Below are 16,517 nucleotides of genomic sequence, written 5' to 3' on the forward strand. Positions count from 1 at the left end.
GTCTTGGATTTCTTTGTTCTTCCTCATCTTGGTGTTTTCAAGGCCATTTGTTTGCTTCGGTTCTGCTTTCACCAAGAATGTTGGGGATGGAAGGATGGGCTAGAGAATGTGGCGAGGTTTTATTGTTTGCTGGGCTAACTCCAAGATGGTCGTCCTCATCCCCAAGGAGGGAGTTCCTCCCATGAGGTCCTCCCGCATTAAACCACCCCTATGGGGCTAGTGGGTTGCAGCCTCAGCTCCGTAGCCCCCTGAGAAGAGGCTCCACCTGAGGGGGAAGTGACGACACCTAGTGAATCATCACAATATGCTGTTGCGGTCTTGTTATTTTAGTAATCATGGGTGTTTGTTTATGAGTTCCTTTATTATAAACTGTGATTGTGGTGTATGTTTCCAGTCAGGCACTCTGTATTCCATCCTAAAGGGGGGCGGGGTGGCGAGTAGGGGGCTCAGTATGACTTTCAGCTCACCATCCTCTATAAAAGACTGGAGCCCATGTAGGGCATTGCCGATAGCAGGCACCACTGTGGCCAATCGCTCAAAAAAAGGAGATCATCTACAGTGTCTGAAACCCCTAAAATAATCTAATATGATCAGCAGGGAGAGAGCGCCCCGTGAGCCTGAGCAAGAATGCCATGCCACGCAATGAAGAGCGCTGCCTCAGTGCTGTGTTTTGGACGGAACGCGGACTGGAAGATATATCTCTTTAAGAGAGTTCCGTAACCGAGTCATTAAGATTGATTCTAGCAGCTTGTGCATCCACAGAAAAGCCGGCTGTAGTATGGTAGTGAGAGACAGAGGCTCCAGGGGCCATTTTTGAAGACATGGCCTAAGACCAATTGATTAAAAGCCAGAAGAAAAGTACATTGAAATGAATATAGCGCCCGAAGAGGATAGAGCAGGAACATGTTTTCTAGCTGCACAAAAGAGAATGGCGTCTTGAGGACTAAAGGATGGACGAAGATTAGAAATGAGCCGTATCATTTCTGAGCCGCAGCCAATTTAAAGGAGAATTTGCAGTAAGTAGGGAGTTTGGGGACTTTGCCACCAGAAAGAAAATGTTCTGACTGTAAACCAGCAATATCAAAATAAATATCCTTAATGTTAGGGGGGAAAACAGGATTAAAAGAAGCCCAGCAGCAGAAAATGGAATTAGGGGACTGGAAAGACAGGCAAATGCCAAAAAGTCCAGAATAATCAGAAATACTTTTTTTTTAAAGAATTGTTATTTTATAAGGCATTCTTAGCATTAAAATGGTTTTTCTGTTAATAGAATGAGATGATTTGAGCAGATGACGATATGCGAGATGTTGTGAATGCGGCTAAAGACGCGTTAAAGCATCATCACTTCTGATTGGTCTTCAGAGGAGGGCCTTTTCATAGGTGCCACCTGAACGGTGTGACCTTCTCTGCAGCTCTTAAAGCAAAGCATCCTATGATGGGTCACAGGGCAGAGGGATTTCCAGATTCTGGAGAAGAAGCTGCATTTTAGGGAATAACTGTTTTTCCTTGGCTCCGACATCTCTGGGTAAGGAAGGGGGTGATTAAGCAGAATAAGCTCCTGTTCATAATAAACATGTGGCATGGCATCAACAAGCTTGACATGAATTCCTCTGGACATAAGAAGGTCCAGACAATGTCCTTCCTAGTGAGAACTGTTAAGAATGACATGTCTTCAGAGGACAGACGATCGATCAAATGAGGGACAGTCAAGTCACAAGTTAAAACCTCCCAAGTGGAAGAGATGGGGACCTTAAACTTTAGGAAGAGAGGGAAACAGTAAAGCTTTCCAAAAAGGCCTTCTCGGGACTAGCGGGAACACAAAGACCCATACATGCTGGTATATCCTTCTGGTGACAGTAATATTAAGGATAAGAAATGCAGCCAAACTTAATGATTCCATGGAGGGCATAATGAAATCTCCACGCATTATCTCTTTTATCAAGAAAAGGCAGCCAGGCCTCAGCAGTGGTGTTGAGCTCTGTTGCCCGAGACGAAAGTCAACCCGCCTGGGATTGAAGAATGAAGAACAGGCTGGCAAGCATCAGAGGACAGCGGTCCTGTTAGGAAACAACTGTGAAGACTATGGTCAGATGTAGTCTCAGCAACGTGACATGTCCTGTGAGAACAGCAAAGTTGTGTTGCACTTATATTTAAATATTTAATATTATATAGCTAAATATTTTGCATGGCAAATTATGCTCTATTCGGTCATCATATGTTTTTATTTTTAAAGTTTAATTGTAAGATTGAAAAATAATTCATTACAATGAATGAATGTCAGAATGGATGGATGAATGAATGAATGAAAGTATTTAGCATGGGTCAGTTAAATGAAAGATTCTTAAGATATCCTGTGTTCTCACCATCACTTCCCAAAATATTGTGTTACTTGCTATCACACGCCTCCCAAACACTATGCTGCTAATTGCTAATGCAAGGTCTCATCTACTTCCAAGCCATTATGCCTTTCTTTTCTGTATTTCTTACTAGATCAATGATCACACTTTTCTAATTTTGCATAACCATTAAATGCTGGCTGTAATAAAAACAAAGGGAGCAAAAGCAAATGAATATGCCAAAGTTGTTCATTTAATGTAATGTATCTGGTATTATTATTTATGCTCTAACTAGGATTCGAACAGAGTGAGATTTTAAGGGCCTCATCACGAGTTGGACAGTAGTCATTAAATGTGACGGTAATACTAGGGTCCGCCCAAACATGAGTTGGCAGCAATTACCCGCAGCTATAAATTGGGGGTAAATGCGCTGGAACAATGCACCAGAATAATGCCTACTGCCGGGGGTAATTGCGCCGAAAATTCCCCATTGGTTCCCAGTCGGGATACCACCCAACTCGTGATTTGTATGTCTGCATCACAAGATTTTGTGGCATATTTCTAATTATGTGGCATTTCTTGCACCTGAAGTATTCCATTACTACAAGATGTATTCCGCAACTCCAAGATAAGGGTCAAAGGTGGAGATCCCTCACAAACCCACTTTTTCAAATAAACAGCAGTAACCAACACTGTGATGTTTTTATTCAATTTATTTCTTTACAAAAATGTTGCCACCCAAAATGTCTTCAACCTGTATTGGGTACCAATTGTGTCAACGCTCTTTCAGAATCTTTTGCCAATACCCAAAGTCCACCTTTAGTTTCATACACAGTATACACTCTTGGCACAGACAATTGTGTAATGTTTCAAAATACTGACAGGTATCAAAAAAAATAAAACTCTTCAAGGCCTATTAGGCATATGACTCACTGTGGGCTCAGCGTGGGCATGGCCGAGAAAGACCTCAAGCTCAACGCTGAAACAGGCCTTTAGATTTGAGGTCATGCTTACTTGCTAACGGTTCGCTCCATATTCTTCCAATCAGGGCCATGGGAAACATCATTTGGCGTCCTCAAGACAGGGCTGCGGTCTCAGAAATTCATCAGATTTCAGGAGATCTACATTTACAGAGAGAAGCTGGAACTCTTGGAGATGTCAGGTCATTGAAGAGCAGCCATAGGAAGCTTTCCTTACTGAACAAACTATGTCCAGGTGAGCTTTTTTGTCTAGACAGTCCAGAGGCATCTTGGATTCCGAGGCGTCTCCGATGGATCTGGCAAGGCTTGTCAAGCGGAATGTTGTCCCTAGCAACTCAGTACTCTTTGACTGCCTAGGAAGAATGGAGGGTGTAGGGAAATGTATGGTTCGGCTTCCGGGAAAGTGACCAGATCTATCAGACTAAAGATAATGCCATAGGCAGAATGGCTCCAAGAGGAATCGGGCCATTTCCCAGCAGGATGGGGTCATCCATAGGCCAGTGGCTTTCTGAGAGGGTCAATATATGTGGGGTCTATCTGACATGCACCTGAAACACTGATGAACCTTTTCCAAGGCGCTGAACTCTGGAAAGCACTGGATTTCCAAAAAAGGTCGAGAGTGGACAGGACCAGATGTTCTCAATCTCATCCCATTGCATTATGGGGCTATTATTTTTAGGAAATGAGAACTCAAAGTTCGAACTTGGATTTGTGAGGCCTTTGCTGTCAGTGACATCACAGTACTACACAGTACTACACATCCAGGTATGTGCAACAGCACTTGGTAAGGGACCACATGACCCACACAAAACGAGCACCCATGGGCACCCCTTTACCAGCAGGAGCACGGAGGCGGAAGGTTGAGCAGGCATTGAAAGCTCAAAAAAGACTCCAGATCAAGAGACAAACTGGTCTGTTATTAGCTCTGCTAAAACAGCAAATGAGCAAATAGAAATCAAGGATTGTGTAATTCGAGAACATACTCCCACTGTAGAAAAATCTCTAGGGAGTCTTGTTTCCAAACATAATCATAGACTTGTAAAGGAAAAATCACACTCAAAATATTGTTTGGTTCTCGAACGAATCGAGGAGAATGATGACGACCTTGTGCTTAATCGTAGAAACGTCTTGCGTCTCCTCCATTATGTCCCTTCACTACGCATGATTGAGACTAATGACATAAAAGTGGTAGACTTTTTCAATGAGAAGCGGAATGATATTGTGCGGCTATACATTGATTCACGAATCATCTGCAACACCTTATTGGAAGCTGCTTCGGTGTTGATTTCTATGGGCTTCGATATCAATGAAATTCAACAGAATAAAGAAGAAGATGAGAATTATAAAGAACCACGTAAACGGTTAATGACCGAACACGCAAGATATGCTCCCAATAACACTCAAGCCGTAATTAAATCGGTTTACATTGAGGAAATTGAATCTAGTCAAGACAAAATGTTGTTTGAGGTTAGTGGCTCAAAAATAGATAAAACCCCGAAGCTTCCAACTGAACAAATCAAAATTACCATCGCACAAAACTTAAGCCCATCATCGGCTGTTGTAACTGAACCAAAAAATGCCCGAGCAATTGATTCCTCTAAAGACTGGAGCTGGCTTGCTAAAGCAATAAATTCTCAAAATTCTCAACAACAAAGCTAATGCCAAACCGACAAAAAACCTATAACTAAGATAGCCAGTTGGAATACTCGTGGCCATGTGCACTTGCAAAAATCCATTTGGTTAGAAAATATTGATATTATGTGTGCCCAGGAAACCTGGCTAACTACATGTCCGGTAATAGAAGGTTTTGAGATTGCTTTTAATCCTGCAACTAAGAAAAAACTTGGCAGACCAACTGTAGGATTAATGACTTTGGTTCGAAAAAGTTCGGGCTACAGAATATTCGAAACTTGTAATCACACTCCCTATATTCAGACAACTGTGCTTCAGTGTGGAAAATCTGGAAAACAGAATAAGAACTTCCTGTATATCCTTAATCTTTATTGGCAACATAAAGTTTCTCCTGCCGCAATTTTCACTGACCAAATAACAAATATTATTGATAATATTTATGAGGTAGATGGGGCAGCAAACATAGTGCTGTGTGGCGACCTAAACATAAATTGCTTACCAGTGCCATCAAAAAAATCTAAAACTTTTGTCTTCGAAAAGGTGGCCCAACTATGGTTAGGAGAAATGGAAAACAGAAACATGCACATGCTGAATGGTCATACCTATGGGGATATACCACCAAAAGTCACGTGGATGAGGGATGCACAAGAATCCATTTTGGATTATTTTTTTGTATCTGAGAGCGTGCATATTAAGGTCTTGGAATTACAGGTTATGCAAATGAAGGAAAGTGATCATAACCTTGTGACGATTACGATTGCGGTTTCATCACAGAACCTTTCCGATAAATGGTCTTTTGATTTAACACTGGAATCAAATAGAGTTCGGTTACGCCTTTCGGAAAAAGAGGCTCGGAGCATAACCCATGCATATCAAGAAAACAAAGATAAAATTGAATACTCCGATTTATTGGAAACATATAAGGAAAAAAAACATGGATTGAAAAACAGATGCTTTAAGAACTTGCACGTTTTTGACTTAGAAATCTCCAAACGCAAGCGTAAAATGAGAAGCGACATACGCACGTGTAGTGGAATGTCTTCAAATGAAACTGTTAATAAGATCAAAAACATAAAACAAGCTTATAAAAACTGGATAAAACAACACAAAAAAATCATGCTGCAATCTGACGCTGAACTTATGTTATCAAAACTTGGAAGTAGTAATACACGCGACTTTTGGAGTCTAATAAATAATCTTTCTGGCTCTCAGAGTGCTGTACAGACTAACATGGTTAGTGAGAGCGTCTGGATAACCTACTATAAAAACTTGTATGGGAAAAAAGGCTCTACTATAGAATCTGGACTGGCAGAAATGGAGCACTGGGATCTGGAGTTTCAAGAAGATGACATTTTAGAAACAATTAACAACTTAAGTACCTCACGTGCCCCTGGGCCTGATGGTTTTACCAACTTTACCTTGAAAGAAAACCCACAAATTTGGGCGAACTTTTGTAATACCTTATTCAAGAAAATTGTGTCAAGATGTGAGACACCAACATCTTGGAAGAGTGCTATAATTGTTCCTGTGTTTAAAAAAGGTGACAGACTAAACCCGGCACACTATCGCCCAATTGCGCTTCTTGACGTTTTAAGCAAGGTTTACGCTACCATGTTAAAAAATAAATTTCTAAAATGGTCCCAGCAAAACCATTTTGTTGATCAAAGACAAAGTGGCTTTGTGAAAGGAGTTGGATGCAGCCTGAATCTATTTATAGTTAATACCCTGAAAATGGACGCAATAAGAACTGGGACCAAGATTTACTTGGCAGTAATTGACCTATCCCAAGCCTTCGACAGTATAAACAGGGATATACTTTGGGCAAAACTTGAAAAAACTATGTGTCCTCCAAGCCTTCTTGCTGCAGTAAAAGACCTGCACACTGAGACAAATGTCAGAATACGACTTGATCGCCAAGGGAACTTGTCAACACCAATTCTGACTTTTCGAGGTGTAAAACAAGGATGTCCTCTTGCCGCCATTATTTTCAACTTCTTTCTTCATGACATTGACCAAACAATTAACGGAGAGGGATCATTTTCACCAAAAGTCAACGGATCACACGTGAGTCATCTACTTTATGCAGATGACTTAATTTTGTTAGACCTAACTCCAATTGGTCTACAACGGAAATTAACAGCATTGGTACGTTACGTTGAAAAAAATGAATTATGCATAAATGCTGCAAAATCGGAAATCCTTGTATTAAGAGATCTACGTGGTCAAAAAAGCACCTTTAAATGGCATATAGGAAAAATACAACTTCATTCTATTACCGATACCAAATACCTAGGCATGAGGATTAGTTCCAGCTTGAACGATGCTCCATGGGTGGAACAAACAAAACTGAAGTGCCGGCAACTGGCTACACAAGCTATGGTGTTACATAAGAAATATGGCCGGTATTCCATGCTTCCAGTTATATCCTTTTTCAAACAAAAAGCTACCCCAGCTTTAATCTATGGGGCAGAATGTGCTTTTGGCTGCTCAAGCGACTTGTGGAACTCGATCGAAAACATCTTTTGGACTAAAGTCCTTGGTTTACCTAGAAGCACTCCCTCTGCATGTATACGATATGAGCTGAGTCTAACATCTATTAATGCAAGAGTGATTTGGAACTCATTGACCTTGTTTCGAAAAATGTCTCTTAAAGATCTTACCTTGCAGTTTAAAATTCTTGCAAATCCAGGAGAAACCAATAAAAACTCTGTACTGTATTTATGGGTGCAACGATGTAAAAACGTGCTCACAGAACTAGACACAGACCTCGACACACTTCATATTAATCCTGATCACGTCAAAAACAAACTCTGGAGACGCGATTGGTGTGAGACCTGTGATCTTAGACGCACCTATAAACTTATGCAAGATGCTCCTGGTGAAAAACGAGCGTTAAACGAGTTACACATTCCTTGGAAACAATTTCCTGATGAAAGGAAAAGAAGACTTTATATGATGTTTCGTTTCAATATTTTCAAAACTCGCGAAAGAATTAACTGTTGGGCAAAAAATGAGTTGCATTCTGATCTTTGTCGATTGTGTAATGAAACCAAAGAAACTTTAAAACATCTTGTTCTATTTTGCGTGGGTCTCACTGAGGATAGAACTCGACAATTTGGAAGCATCGCGTTGGAAAGAGCGACCTATCGTGTAAAAGACTGGTGGCAACTAATGTTTGATGCAACCGATCAAAGACTAATTTTAGCGTTAACTTTTTTCTTGGAAGCTATGGCATCACGACTTGAACAGCTGGAGGATGAGGGAACATACAACTTGGAAACTACGAGCGTGCCTCGTGTCTAATCACTGCTCCAAGTTTATGTCCCTGTGGTCGCATTTGACGTATGAAGTTGGGATCGATCGAATGTGAAGCTTTGTAACTCGCTTGTGTTTGTCTGATGGGTTATATCTTCCTTTTCTGTTTTTAAAGGTTTATTATAAACCGTATAAAAATAAAAAAAAATAAAAAAAAAAAAAGAAAGATTGCGGTCTTTTCTGAATCGGCCAATCAAGAGTTACCCTTGTGGAAGCAACTGGAAGGGTAATGGTGTGGGCACAAGACACATCGTCGGAACCTCCCTGTCAGAGACACGCAAATGAACCAAAGCTCCCAATCCTATCCAAACAGCGATCCCTTTACAGTTACATTTAGCCAAACAATTTTCAGAATGGCCATCAGCTGAGTATGCAGTAGAGGGGGAGTAACTTGACAGCAGTGGTGGGCAGTGTGTTTTTGATACATCATCTGAATTTGGAAACGCAAGCAAGCATTTGATAAGACAATTAGAGTCTCATATCACAGTGCAAAAAAAATCACATTTGTTCAATGGCTATGGGAAAAATAAACCTCTGATTAACATTTCACGAAACAATTTCTATCACAGGCAAAATATTATTTCCATATTTTCTTTTATTATATAGTTCAAAAAATAAAGCACTTTTTAAAATCTTTTTTGTTGGATTCACAACAAAGGGAAACATGTTCATACACATTTGATCATTTAAATACTGATGAAAAAGTCTATAGTTAGACTCTGTGCACCACTCCTTGTGGAAATTCTGTTGCGTTGTTTTAGGATAAATACGTCGGCAATTTCAATTCACAAAGAAAGCAGTATTGGTTTAATTTGGTGCTCACCTAAAAGTGAGCTGGCTCAATAAGGCCAATTATCTTCAAAGAATTTGGGAACTCTGCCTCCCTTCTAATTAAAATTTGAAGATTCTGCATTTCAATTCTACATTTTGCTTTGGGATTGAGCGCCTCAGACACATTGTTTGCAAGTTTGAGGCTGGGCAGTTGTGTGGGAATTCTAGTGCGCCCATGTCCTGCTTTTACTTTCCTAGGTGGATGGCACCCTCAAGACGGCTGCATTCATTGGCCAACACAACTCAATCCTTCCATTGCAATTGTTGTTTACTTTGTTCTCAGCAATAACACAGCTATAACACAGCCATATTATACAGGGCTCAACAGACGAGGCGTCAATTTATGATTGACAGCATGTTCAGATTATAGCTAAATTCAAAGCTCTCAGTTGTCTTCTGGTCTTTAGAACTCGTGTAATTGGAGATGGGGAGTACTGATTCCTGTTTACCAAAAGGGAGTTTAGGTCTCAATACTGGCCCTGAGACTCTTATTGGTCAACTCAATGATTCCTCAATTAGAATCAAAGAGCATGGTGACGACCATAGGCAATGAGGTTGAACCCACGCGCAACCGTTGGGTTCAACCTCATGGCCTATGGTCCATTGGTTAAAAGGGGAACAAACAGTGGCAGACAGGCCTACTGGGATGCCTTGGTGATTCCCAGTGGGCCTCTTTTCTAAGAGCAGTCACATTTTTTATATTGCTGCATGTAGCAGACAATTAAGTTGCGATTTTCACTCGCACACTGTAATTTGGAGCCAGGGCATCTTTTGATTCCCAGTACACTCCTGGGAACAAATACCAGCGTTGATGAGTTTAGAGTCATAAGTCATCTGCCATGTTAGCTCTGTGATCTTGAGCACCAGCTAGGCTGGGACCAATCTGCAAAGTATGTTGGTGGACTCACACAACAACATACTAGATAAAGGAAGTGGTACACACAGTTATTGACAGAAAAACACCACATAAAATCCGAAGAAGAATACAGAACTCTCACGTTGTCCGTGGCCATGTGCGAGAAGGCCGTCCAGTCCTATTTTCCCCTTTGGATTCTTGGACTTTAGAGTTTTTTTCTTTCCCATTTGAAATGTATGAAAACTACAAACCCCAGAATTCTAAGCAAAAACACGACTGGCTGGCCTTCTCAGCCATTGGAGACGTGGGAGCTCTGAGGACAGAGGTTCCACAGCACACAGGCAGGGGCATCTTTCAAATGAAGCAGTATGAACGACAGACTTAAATAGAAATTGTCTCTGCATTATGAGTCAAAGAAAGGCTTCAAAGAGACCTGGAACAATCCCAGGGCTGAACTGATACTAATCAGGCCATGGAAAAGCTGGAGACCATATTCCAAATGGAAGGTGCATAACGGGCTGACAAGACTGGCCCACCATATCAGTTATGCTCCAGGCACCCATGTGAGGGAAAACACAAGACCTGTGTTTTCAGGAAGCCTTATTTGGTGGTGGCTAGCTTAGACTTTAGAAAACACAGGGTGGCTGGGCGCACGCATTGACTCTGGAAGAGGAGGAGGGGCGGATTTTGAACCCCAGGCTCCAAGGACTCTTGCTAATCTGATCCCAACACACCCCTTCTAGAGTCTGTGATACGGTGTCTCCAAAGGGTCATTGGAAGTGGTCTTCAGTCTTCACCTGGCCTTGATTCAATTCCCCACTTTAACTTCCTCCATCCGAGTAAAGCTCGTGTATTCCTCGCATCTGCTGGCGATGCCCGCCGGCTGTTTTATCTCCCCTCTTCTACTCTACTCTGTTAATCGCATTACAACAGAAACCCTAATCCGGCACCGAGTTAGTCTTCTGTTGGTAATCGCGTTGGGTAAAATCACATTTCAGGATGCCGCTGGGCGTCTGTGCTTTGTTTGAGGCCACAGCTACCTTTGATTTCCTTTCAAAAAACAGATTTTTGTCTAACGTTGTCAATTATTTTGCCAGACGCCGGTTTGTGCGTTTTAAGTGCATAGGTCTTAAAATGACCCAGCGCTCATCCAGTCACTGGCGCTTTCGTTCCATCGTGAGGCTCAGCCCGACGGAAACACATAAACAAAACCAGGCGAGGTGCTTTACTCGCAGCTGCCACGCAGCCCTGCAAATGGCCTGTCTGGCGAAAATCAGACAACTCCAAGGTTGTGTAGAGTGAAGACAATGTGAATTTAGCACAGGACTCGACGGTAGAGAGCGCTATTCGTCACGCATGATTCATGAAGTCCATATGAAGGGGAGAAGGCATGGGGAAGTCGTGGAAGCGAGCATGCTGCCGAAATACACATAAGCAAAGGCCAAAGCAAACCCGCAAATGTTCTCTCTGGCAGAAAGCAATTTGTCATGTGTGATACCTTCACCCATGGTTGGCTTTTGAGCCAGACCTGGTCAATATCTTTAATGGAAAACAAAACTACAAGTTCCAGAATGCAAAGCGCAGTAGATTGAGAAGAAAGGGCTGGCTACACACATGCCATAGAGCACTTTGGCATTCAGTGCCACTGGAAGAGGAGCTGATGCCAGAATCTTCCCCTCACCTGTTGCACCAGGAAATTAAACGCTCAGATGAATATTACATCTCTGGAACACCATCCTTAAAATCCTGTGCCAGTTTTTTCAACTAGGCCCACTTATAAAACCACCTCCATCTGTCTCCATTGAAAAGACTTCTTTACCCCACAAATAACTCATCCCACATAACTCTCTGCTCCAAAGGGGCAAAGCCAGCAGCCCTAGATCGACGACGTCAGTTTCAGAGTCCCTGGCACTGATAATGGTTCCATGAATGGCAAGCAGCCAAGTCCTGGTCAGTTTCAGAGCCCCTGGCATTGATAATGCTTTCATGAATGGCAAGCGGCCAAGTCCTGTTCTCTGCCCTTTGTCGACTTGGGGGGTAAGAGAGGAAAGACTCTTTCGGAGGGAGCCCACTTTGGATTTACACTGGGACCAGAAATTCCTTCACTCTGAGTTTAAACAAGGAACCAAATAAATGGAGGGAGCCCTGCCCACAATGAAACAGTGCATTATATAGCCCATTTTGTTCAGAAGAAATTTGGAAAAAAGCACAGGAATCTACAAGCAGCACTGTACATGTAACAACCCTGTAACAGTTACTCAACCTGCTTGCTGGCTTGCACTTGGCCCTCAACATTCGAAGATCCCAGGCTGTGGAGCCATGATACTGCTCGAAATCACTGCATTGCATGCACTACATGTATATGGCTTTAAAGCCAATACTATGTTATCATCAGCAGCAGCCGTGTTGACGCTGCACACAGATAGATCACTTAAGATGTATGACCAGAAACGACTTAATAATTGTTAAACAACTAATGGGTAAATTGCCACCTCTCACCCCAAGTACTCAGCGCCTCTGCTGCTTTGCCTGTATCTTGCCTGTGTCAGAATCCCACATCCTCTGAGAAAGTTATGTATACGCTGACAACTCAATGGGCCTCATTACTACCCAGGCGGTAGGGGGTTAGCGGCGCCGGTACAGCTGCCGGTGCCGTTAACACCCTAAAGCCTCATTACGAGGTCTGCTTGCGGGACCCGCGAGCAGACCAGGATGCTAACAACGGGCCCGTACTTAACAGAATGGCCCAGTATTTCCCCATTCCAGGAACCCGGACCCGGTACCCGGTATGGGGGTAGCCATGCCGCTAAAAGCGGTATGGCTACCTTCATACTTGTAATGAGGTCCAATCTTTTTAGTGGCAGTGATGGGTGTTTTGTTAAGACACGTTTTTATCTTTGGATGCCGGTAATTATATTTTGACTTTTCTCATTATATGTTTTGAACTGCAAGTACCAGAATGCAGAGGAGAAGGGGGGGTGTCTGTATTTAGGGGGGCTACTCATGTCATGAGATAATAAGATCTCAGCCTCACGCAGCCGCCTAGATGCAACATCATATACGCCCCAAATGTATTAGAGGACCAGAGACACACCCCCTCATTACAAGTATGGTGGTCCGGTAAAAAAAGTTACAAAAAGGGGGAGGTAATTGAATTACTGCCATTATTCCCAAAGAGCCTTATTGCAAGTTTAGAAGTAAAGAGGAGGAATTACCTGGAGCACTTTGCCTCCACTTTACCTCTAAATAAACGCAGGGTTCCTAATGGGGAAATTGGTACAGGTGACAATTCCTCCAAACCCCAATGGAGTCGCATGGAGACCGATTCTCTTACCCATCGCAAGGGAATAGGTGGGTAAGGGGAGTCTCCCAGCGCATTATGGGTGAGTGCGGGGGGTGTCTTCCTCTGCAGTAGGTCAAACAAATTAGATCAAATGGGCAGTAGGTCAAGTTTTTTAGGTCAAACAACTCATATCTGATAAATGATGTGCACAGCAGGGCCGGATTTCAATGGTCCTGGATCTCAAAATCCAGTAGATCAACCAAATTGAGGAAGAACCAAAAAGTCTGACTGCCTCATGCGAACAACAAAAGCAACCACACTCGGGCCAAATGTATTTACAATTGTTGACACACACTGCACCGGGGCCTACGCTGGCAGGTCATTTCTGCACTCCCTTTTCTTGCCACTCTCCTGGCAGGTGTTCCTTTTATTCTGGACGAGTAGGAACGTGGCACGGGTCTTGCTCCACCAGTCGACACATGTCACGCTCGGGCAGCATTTAAATTCAGTTCTTTTCTAAAATGAGTCTGGAGTCAACACACCATACTAAAGGCCACCATAGTGACATGGTACCTACCCAGACCCCCAAATCATTCCCCCTTCTCAATGCTTATCTTTCTAAAGGACCAGTTTTGTACATGTTCTTATCACTTAACAGTTGGGTTTGCCTATATCGAAGCGTCCCCAAAAATAACTTTCCCCAGGGGACCAGAACTGCGCCCACTGGGGAAGCGTGGAGTGGATCAGCCGCTCCTGATTCCATAGACGACAATTTATATTCTGGACTAGATCGCCTCAATAATTAGAGATATGCCCCCCTCTCAGCCACTTTTTAAGGGTTCTGATCGCTATTCGCACATCATTTCTTTTATCATTTGGAGGCTTGGGGTTACATCTCTTATTAAAGGCCCAAAACAAGCTCAGTGTGGGGTGGGAGAATCAGAACGAGAGTTGGAGCAGGCCTGACATGTGTTCATGCTGGAGGAATAAGCTTCCAATATGACAGCTATGGAGATGGAGAGTTTTTTTTTTTTGTGTTTAATCACTTCGGATTTTTTTACAAAGCGAAAATGACTGAAGATGGAGAGTTTTGTATATTTTCCAAATTAACCAATCTTTTCAAATTAATCTCGACACAAAATTAGCCTAATACTGATTTTCCCGGCCAGTCTCATTTCCTGTTCTTCTGTTCCTCATCGTATTGGCCTATCTATGAGAAAACAACAAAAATTAAAACACCACTGGTCTCAGAATTCACAACGGAATAAACAAGTAGGCACTGTGTGTTTTTGCTATGTTGGGAAACGGAAAGAAATCTTGAATAATACTTTCCCCACGTCGTCCACCACAACGTCTATAACATAAAAGGATACCCTTTATTATTTTATTTAAATGTCCTACTCAAACCCCCTTCCCCCCTGGCTCGATACTCCATTTTGCACAAGTATTGAACGCTTAGCGTGATGACGCTCGGATTTCCGCTGAAGGCCAATGATTTCATTCGTGGTCGCTGTCCTGGCCTCCTGCTCTACAGAGATCTGTGGGAACCCAGAACCTGCTTCCCACAACATTTGCACGATAGCTTCCTTCAGGAACTGGCTAAAGGGTAAGCGACACATGGGAGGGAGAAGACTCTTGCCTTTGGTTTCTCTCCGCTCCACGGCCGCTTCTGAGGCTGTGCATTTACAACATATCTATACCTTTACTACCTACCATCCCTCGCCCTACACTTGCAAAATTCAAGTATACAAGATCACACAACAAGCAAGCCCTCCAACTACTTCCAAACACCTTCCCGCCAACAAATCCATGAAAAGGCAAAGCTTCTGTAAGGTCAGCATTGCCGTATTCCCATCTTCTTGGTAATTCATAATTTATGTAAACTCTTTTTGGTTATGACACTCTTCAGGCGCTTCAGTTCTTATGCAGTGGGTGTGCAGGGTAAGGTTGGATTTAATTCCCACGATTGCCAAGTCCTGCAGTGCAGCACCGCGTCCACGTTTTGGATGTATGAGGCCTGCGCCAGGCGGATGCCTCATCGTGAAGTCCAGGTCTACACTAGGCACTCTGAGGCCTACTTGGTGGCCCAAAATGCTGTGACCTTCCAGCTTCAACCCACAAGGCCGTACATGAGCAACTTCCCCATGTAAAGGTGAGGCCGCTGCTCGGAATACCTATGAACACAGCTGCTTCTTTCAGCCCATCTGTCCCTTCATTAGTGAGTCTTGACACTGTGTGTAGTTACCATCACCATTGGTGAGTGGAAAACAACACCAAACAAAATGTTTGACTGAAGTGCAGCACCAATAAACTGGTTTCTTACGAACGATTAGAAGAAGCGCTGTGGCGGCCATCTTGAATTAATGCAGGCGACCCATCTTGCAGTCTACTGTTTCAAGGGCTTTTTTACACCGAAACAATCTTTCACCCTGAAACGGTTGCAGGACTCTTGTTTCCACTGTTACCATTGCCAGTGAGGTCTCCTCAACACTGACAGAGTCGGGGACTCACAATATTCTTGAAGCGGGAGGTGTGCGTACGCTGCTCGGCCAGATTGTCGTGTCACACACAACCTCGATCGACTCACCCACCGCCTTTCACGTTTCATATGTTTCTACCAGTTTTTTTGTTTTTATGCTCCACAAAATAACGCAACAACAAAGTTTAACATCAAACAAAGGAAGAAAATCCAGCCACGGGGGCTCGGGAACTTGGCGCCAGGCTGCTGGGGGGCCGGTACAAGGTGCTCTGCTGACTTGGGGGGTTGGACGGGAGCTGGGGTGTTGGAGTCCGGCTGACCTTGGCCCTAAACAGGCTCCCTTGCTGGCTGCTGTTGCTGTTGGGAAGCTGGCAGTGGTCCGGCTCTCCAGAGTCACTCTCTGCGTAGCTGTAGGCTTGGGCCCGCGAGATGCCCTTCTGCTGGCGTCGCCAGGAGTTGTAGTAGGTTGGGTCACTGATGTAGTGGTTGACGAAAGAATGGGTCTTTTGCCGGTTCTGGTCCACTTCGTATTCGCTCTCGCTTCCCTACAAGAGAAGGAGGAAGGGTGAGAAAAGAGAGGCGATTGAGCTTGCATTTGGGTGGCAATTTCACGTCACAGTGGAACAGAAAACGGTATATGTTGTCTGAGCCTGAGCAGGTGTGGCATAACCCAGGAATACCATGTTTCAGCAAATGAGCCCCCACTTACAATTCACTAACACAAAACAAGAAGGGTGGTACTTTTACCAGGCTGAGGCATGCTTCTGGGAGCTAGCTTTCAGGCAAAACATAAGTCACTTTCCTT

At 43.3% G+C, this 16,517-nt stretch overlaps 1 protein-coding gene across 7 annotated transcripts in view; it reads right to left on the reverse strand.

Moving 5' to 3' along the window:
* Positions 1-3,023: 3,023 nt before the first annotated feature.
* Positions 3,024-16,517, reverse strand: part of SDK2 (sidekick cell adhesion molecule 2) — a 1,531,827-nt gene continuing 1,518,333 nt past the window's right edge. For all 7 annotated transcript variants that reach the window (XM_069655112.1, XM_069655110.1, XM_069655117.1 and 4 more), the window contains one exon: positions 3,024-16,257. In XM_069655112.1, coding sequence (XP_069511213.1) covers positions 15,904-16,257 — 354 coding nt within the window. In that variant the 3' untranslated portion in view covers positions 3,024-15,903. The remainder of the gene's footprint in view (positions 16,258-16,517) is intronic.

Source organism: Ambystoma mexicanum, chromosome 3q (assembly GCF_040938575.1).
Source record: "Ambystoma mexicanum isolate Mex_15411 chromosome 3q, UKY_AmexF1_1, whole genome shotgun sequence".
Lineage (NCBI taxonomy): Eukaryota > Metazoa > Chordata > Amphibia > Caudata > Ambystomatidae > Ambystoma > Ambystoma mexicanum.